Source organism: Littorina saxatilis, linkage group LG1, assembly GCF_037325665.1.
Source record: "Littorina saxatilis isolate snail1 linkage group LG1, US_GU_Lsax_2.0, whole genome shotgun sequence".
NCBI lineage: Eukaryota > Metazoa > Mollusca > Gastropoda > Littorinimorpha > Littorinidae > Littorina > Littorina saxatilis.
Window position 1 is genome coordinate 28334633 of NC_090245.1, and position 7500 is coordinate 28342132.

General features: G+C 41.3%; 1 protein-coding gene across 1 annotated transcript in view; it reads right to left on the minus strand.

Moving 5' to 3' along the window:
• The window catches only part of LOC138966083 (FMRFamide receptor-like), a 35653-nt gene extending 28535 nt beyond the window's left edge, over positions 1-7118 (minus strand). Inside the window, exon 1 of the mRNA XM_070338171.1 lies at positions 5904-7118. Within this exon, the coding sequence (XP_070194272.1) occupies positions 5904-6319 (416 nt within the window). The 5' untranslated portion in view covers positions 6320-7118. The remainder of the gene's footprint in view (positions 1-5903) is intronic.
• Between the last annotated feature and the right edge of the window lie 382 nt (positions 7119-7500).

Here is a 7500-nt window from a genome sequence, read left to right on the forward strand (position 1 = left end):
GTGGTTGACGCGGGAATTTTTTCTCATGTCTACAGATTCAAGCTCTCTCTCAAAGGCGGCATAGGACTGAAAAGAACATAATTATCACGCAAACGTGATTATCCACATCACTTCGCAACAGACGGGCGCATTTGCTGAGTGGATAAGACATCGGCCTCCCAATCGGAACGTCGTGAGTTCGAATCCCGGCCGCGCCTGATGGGTTAAGGGTGGAGATTTGTCCAATCTCCCAGGTCAACGTATGTGCCTTATCCTCCTTCGTGTGTACGCGTAAGCACAAGACCAAGTGCACACGTAAAGGTCCGGTAATTCATGTCAGAGTTCGGTGGGTTATGGAAGCACGACAATACCCAGGATGTTTCCCCCGAAAGCGGCATATGGCTGCATAAATGGCGGGATAAAAACGGGCATACACGTAAACACCCACCCGTACAAAAACACTAGTGTACGTGGGAGTTTCAGCCCAGGAACGCAGAAGAAGAAGAAGATTTCGCAACAAGACCGCGGCATCAATACATTTTTACATCAGACTCTGAACACGAAGAACCTTTCGAAAGAAAGGCACCGTCAAAACACTGTTTTTATCGTGACACAAACATTAAAAAGAGACTACGAAAACAAATAAAGACAGAAACAATGGACGAAGGAAATAACAAAACAACAAGGTCACCTGACCTAGAATAGCACCGCTAAAACACGTCTTCCCTATACAAAACAATCTTCCAACAAAACAACATTCCAACAAAGCTTATTTACGAATCTGTCATTAAATAAACTAGCATCGTTTATCGGAAACAGCTCATGTCAATGCAGCCTATTTAGCTTTCAATGTCGATGTCCTACGAAATAATTACGTCTGTGTAAACTTTAACCTGATTTTTAACAAACTGGACAGATCCCCTGTTTTGGGGGGAATCATATCAATCTGGAGTCAAAATCTGATTTGCATTCAACGTCTTAGATGAACTCTATTAGATGTGGGTTTGTTATCATACACACAACATTAATTGATGTAAACCATGGTTGTTATCCTTTACTTTTCAACGTGACGTTTCACCGTATCGTTTCTTTGTTTTTGTGCTGACGGGGGAAGGTTAAAAAGATAAGTAACAGTTAAACACAAGAAATTCCTCCGATAGGAACTACACCCCCGTCAAAGGGAAATAACCATCTCAGTTGGTGGCAGTGAGAATGGTTATTTCCCTTTGACCAACGGGGGTGTCCGTCTATACCAGGCCTTGTATAATTTTAATCCACCAATAACTCCCTAACCGTGTGTTTGACTGGTCCCAATTTTTGTAAGGACCGTCTCAGGAATGTATAGAACCTGTTCACCAAGTTTGGTGACGATCGGTCCGTTCATTCTTGAGATCTACTTGCGAACACAAACACATCGAGTGAAACCTATACACACCCCTATACCGGGGGTGTAAAAACAACAATTTCTAGATATCTATAGTGCGGATAGTCTTTCTTTGTGTGGCTTGAGTGTGTGTGTGTGTGTGTGTGTGTGTGTGTGTGTGTGTGTGTGTGTGTGTGTGTGTGTGTGTGTGTGTGTGTGTGTGTGTGTGTGTGTGTGTGTGTGTGTGTGTTTGTTTAAAACGTCTCTCAAGCGTCTTCTGAAATAGCGCAATTGCACCAATGTATATTCTGCGGGACTAAGAAAGTTAAAAGGAAGTTGCGAAATGGGAGCAAAAAGCTGAAAAAACAAGAAAACCAGTATTAACTAAAGAATAAGGAGAGAAAAAATACGGAATCTGCGCAGAATATAAAGCACTCTACGTTGTTCGCATGCTTCGGCTAACAAGAGAGACACAGCCTGCTAGACTGTTTTTGTCACCAATTTTTAGTTCTCTACAAATGATCTCTTGCATAGAAAAGCGTTCCGCATTTCCGCGGTATTTTTCCCAGGAAGTTGACACACTATCCCAAGCCTCCTTCTCCTCATACAAGTTAAAAACAAGTCGCGTAAGGCGAAAATACAACATTTAGTCAAGTAGCTGTCGAACTCACAGAATGAAACTGAACGCAACGCAACGCAGCAAGACCGTATACTCGTAGCATCGTCACTCCACCGCCCGTGGCAAAGGCAGTGCCAGTGGAATTGACAAGAAGAGCGGGGTATTCGTTGCGCTGAGAAGGATAGCACGCTTTTCTGTACCTCTCTTCGTTTTAACTTTCTGAGCGTGTTTTTAATCCAAACATATCATATCTATATGTTTTTGGAATCAGGAACCGACAAGGAATAAGGTGAAAGTGTTTTTAAATTGATTTCGAAAAAAAAATGTTGATAATAATTTTTATATATTTTCAGAGCTTGTTGTTAATCCAAATATAACATATTTATATGTTTTTGGAATCAGAAAATGATGGAGAATAAGATGAACGTAAATTTGGATCGTTTTATAAAAAAAATATTTTTTTTACAATTTTTAGATTTTTAATGACCAAAGTCATTAATTAATTTTTAAGCCACCAAGCTGAAATGCAATACCGAAGTCCGGGCTTTGTCGAAGATTACTTGACCAAAATTTCAACCAATTTAGTTGAAAAATGAGGGCGTGACAGTGCCGCCTCAACTTTCACGAAAAGCCGGATATGACGTCATCAAAGACATTTATAAAAAAAATGAAAAAAACGTCTGAGGATATCATACCCAGGAACTCTCATGTCAAATTTCATAAAGATCGGTCCAGTAGTTTAGTCTGAATCGCTCTACACACACACACACAGACACACACACACACACACACACACACACGCACATACACCACGACCCTCGTCTCGATTCCCCCCTCTACGTTAATACATTTAGTCAAAACTTGACTAAATGTAACAAGTCGCGTAATGCGAAATTACTACATTTAGTCAAGCTGTCGAACTCACGGGATGAAACTGAACGCACTGTATTTATTCACTACTAGAATGAATACCCGCTTCGCCGGGTAGCCGGCTTCGCCGGGAAGAAGTACTTAGAGCCGTACGCCGGCTTCGCCGGGTCCGAACAATGGACCCGCCAAGCTTAGGTCCCTCCCAGATTCGTGGAATGGGAACAGCACGAAAATGATTCAGTGGCCATAATGCCAATCCTGACCATATCGAGTCCCATCCTTGTCGACGAATGTAACCGTGTTAATCACCTTTGGAGGCGAACTCCACTCAATCAGGACTGAGCAAGTTATGGCTTCTCAAAGGAAGGCCAGTACATAAAATTACACAAAAGCCGCCAGACCACATCACAAACAGAACTGAACAATGCACAGGTGTTGCTTACATAGAGACACACACACTGACACACACACACACAAAAACACAGAGAAGCCGTATCTATAGAGAGATAGATGACAGTGTATTTTTGGCGTGGCTATAAATTGATTCGACCTTTGCACTTTTACAGTGAGGATAATTTACGGGTCCAATTTACGTTCTGTACACTGCGTTGACCTTCTAAAAATAATAACAGTAACAGAACGCCGGGAATATCCGAAGACGCTCAGCGCAGTGGACAGCGCAGTGTAGTAACTTACAACTGAACGGGAAAGCCACAGGAAGGAAGGGAGATAAACGCCAAACACTGGAGAAGATAAGGAAGAGTTACTTATAATGGTGAAATGAACACAAAAACGAAAATGAGTTCAGCGCTGCGCGCTGAGAGCACGTGTTGAAATATCTCATCGATGATATTGTGTCCGGGGTGTAGCTGAATACGGTGTCCAAATTTGAAAAAGATCCACCGAGAACTTTGGCGTTGTGATGTGGTGTAGCGGCTATGGTGTGTCGGTATGGGGGCCCGGGTAGCTGAGGTGGAACCAAAATAGCTGAGGTGGAACCAAAATCGGTTCCGCGCTGCGCGCTGAGAGCACGTGTTGAAATATCGACCAGGTTGTGTCGTGTCCCGGGTCTACCTGAATATGCCCACCAAATTTGAAGCAGATCCATCGAGAACTTTGGCCGTGCATGGCGAATACACAAATACACAAACACACAAACACACAGACACAAGTCGTATATATATATAGAAGACAGTACAGCTTCGTCAATCCCCGCGTGAACGAAATCGCTCAACTTCCACGTGCAAAACGTAGTGATATTGACACGCCAGATTAGCGCGGTAGCGTATTGTGCTAAGCAGGAAAGCGCGTTTTTCTGTAATCTTGTTAACTTTCTGAGCTTGTTTTGAATACAACCTATCATATCTATATGTTTTTGGAATCAGGAAATGATCACAAATAAGATGACATCATTTTTGGATCGATTTCTTACATTTTAATCGTAAGACTAATTATTCTATTTTCGTTAATTGTGATCACATTTTAAGAGTAAACATGACATATGAATATATTTTTAGATTCGGAATGTGATGAAGAATACGATGCAATCAATTTTAAATCTGTTTGCGAAAAATCGATTTTAATGACAACTTTATTGAGCAAACTCATTAATTAAATTTTAAGTCTCCAAGCTGAAATGCAATACCAAAATCCGGGCTTTGTCGAAGATTACTTGACCAAAATTTCAACCAATTTGGTTGAAAAATGAGAGCGTGACAGTGCCACCTCAACTTTCCCGAAAAGCCGGATATGACGTCATTAAAGACATTTATCAAACAAGTCGCGTAAGGCGAAAATACAACATTTAGTCAAGTAGCTGTCGAACTCACAGAATGAAACTGAACGCAATGCCATTTTTCAGCAAGACCGTATACTCGTAGCATCGTCAGTCCACGGCTCATGGCAAAGGCAGTGAAATTGACAAGAAGAGCGGGGTAGTAGTTGCGTTAAGAAGGATAGCACGCTTTTCTGTACCTCTCTTTGTTTTAACTTTCTGAGCGTGTTTTTAATCCAAACATATCATATCTATATGTTTTTGGAATCAGGAACCGACAAGGAATAAGATGAAAGTGTTTTTTAATTGATTTCGACAATTTAATTTTGATAATAATATGTATATATTTAATGTTCAGAGCTTGTTTTTAATCCAAATATAACATATTTATATGTTTTTGGAATCAGAAAATGATGGAGAATACGATGAACGTAAATTTGGATCGTTTTATAATTTTTTTTTTCTTTTTTACAATTTTCAGATTTTTAATGACCAAAGTCATTAATTAATTTTTAAGCCACCAAGCTGAAATGCAATACCGAAATCCGGGCTTCGTCGAAGATTACTTGACCAAAATTGCAACCAATTTGGTTGAAAAATGAGGGCGTGACAGTGCCGCCTCAACTTTCACGAACAGCCGGATATGACGTCATCAAAGACATTGATCAAAAAAATGAAAAAAACGTATGGGGATTTCATACCCAGGAACTCTCATGTCAAATTTCATAAAGATCGGTCCAGTAGTCTGAATCGCTCTACACACACACACAGACACACACACACACACACACACACACGCACGCACATACGCCACGACCCTCGTCTCGATTCCCCCCTCTACGTTAAAACATTTAGTCAAAACTTGACTAAATGTAAAAAATGAAAAAAAATATCTGGGGATATCATACCCAGGAACTCTCATGTAAAATTTCATAAAGATCGGTCTAGTAGTTTACTCTGAATCGCTCTACACACACACACACACACACACACACACACCTACACACACACACACACACACACACACACACACACACACACACACACACACACACACACACACCACCACGACCCTCGTCTCGATTCCCCCTCTACTTTAAAACATTTAGTCAAAACTTGACTAAATGTCAAAAAAAAACAAAAAAAATTAAAAAAAAACATAGACTGCCATTCACCATCTCGGATCTGGTAACAGAGAGACAACGAAAGAGACCGACAGAGGGCAGACGCCTCTTTGGAACAGAGACAAATATCACAAACATACGCCGAATCAGTTCACACACATCATCTTTACTAACCTTTCACTGGATATGCAGATGGTACTGTAGATCGCGCCGATATGGGCGATGTACATCAAAGGAAAGAGGGCCGGTGACATAGCATTGGACATCACCACACCGTAATGTCCCATGATGGAGATGGACGGAATCGTCTTCAAGAAGAGGATGGTGACCAAGAATACCGTGTCATACACGCCCAGACTTTGCAAGAACACTATGGCGCTTCTGGCACCACATGTCTTTGGCAGGATGATGAGCGAGATGACATTGCCGATGATTCCGAGTATGGCGATGAGAGAGGCGAAGATCCCGAAGACGTTACGAAGGGTGCAGTAGAAGATGAGATCGTCAGTGGAGAGCCCTGTGGGGATCGGGTTGATGCGTGGATCGTAGTCGCCGCATTGGTGAGGTCCGGTTGTGAAGATCTCCGTCATTGTTGGAGTCTGATTGTGAGAATAAATGTGCAAAATATGGGATATTTCAGTTAAATCAGGGTTGATTTCAAACGTGTTGAATCTATTGGCTAGTTTGCAAATCAAGTTTTTGTTGTTGTTGTTGTTGTTGTTAATTCAGTAGAGTTGACAAAGTAGTTTTTAATACATATGCTTTTTGGGGCATACGTTCAATTCGTTTGTATTCATTCAGTTTATGGTTGGCGTCTGTAGAAGCGGCTGCTATTCCGTCTTGAACTCGTCTATTCTGAATATGGCTGTTTGTATGTCCTTGTAGGTTACACTAGATATATCAAACTGAGTTTGAATCTCATATATATATGTTTGCCTTCTTTTGAAAAACACACACACACACACACACACACACTCAAATGCGCAAACACTTGCAGCAAGTTTTCAGCACAGTCAATAAGTTCTCCTTTTGCGTACAGACAGTATTGTCCGAATCCTGTTGGAACTGCACAATTGTTACTGACGGAAATATCACTCAAAGTCGGGTTTTATAGTCGACACAAACCGCAACAAATATCAACGCATTGCGCTAGCTGACAACCTACGCAAGCAGTAATTCATCCATTGGACACCAACGCGTGGGTTGGATAAGCCTTTATTGTGGCAGTGGTCTACTGTTGGACTCGGACGCTGTTGGGCTTTGTGTCACGGCGGTGAGTCTTGTAGAGGATGTCTTTATGTATGTGGTGGTCTCCCTCTTCTGCAAACCTTATTGGTATTATAGTGTGTGCGAATGATGCAGACGTCCTTGGCAATCAGCAATGCTGAAGCTCTGCATGAGGTCCTTGGAAGATGCAGACTTATTCACGTTTTTGTCATTAACTTTTGTGAACGTTGTAATACGTGTAAGAGATTTCATTGGTGGGTGGTGGTCTCCCTTTTATGCAAGAAAAACTCAATTAGCATTTCTACTTGTTGTGTTGTATCTACTGACTCTGTGGCTTCGGTTTTTATTCAGGTTTGTTGTCTTTTGGTCTTATTGTGTGCTAATGATGCAGACGCCTTTGGTAATCAGCAATGTTTAAATTGTTATTGAAGTTCTTAGAGAAGTCTTGGAAGCATGCGCACTATACGGTGTACTTAGATTTTCACAGCAGATACGATTTCAACGCCAACACATTCTAATCCATAAAAAGGAAACCTAGCAGAAT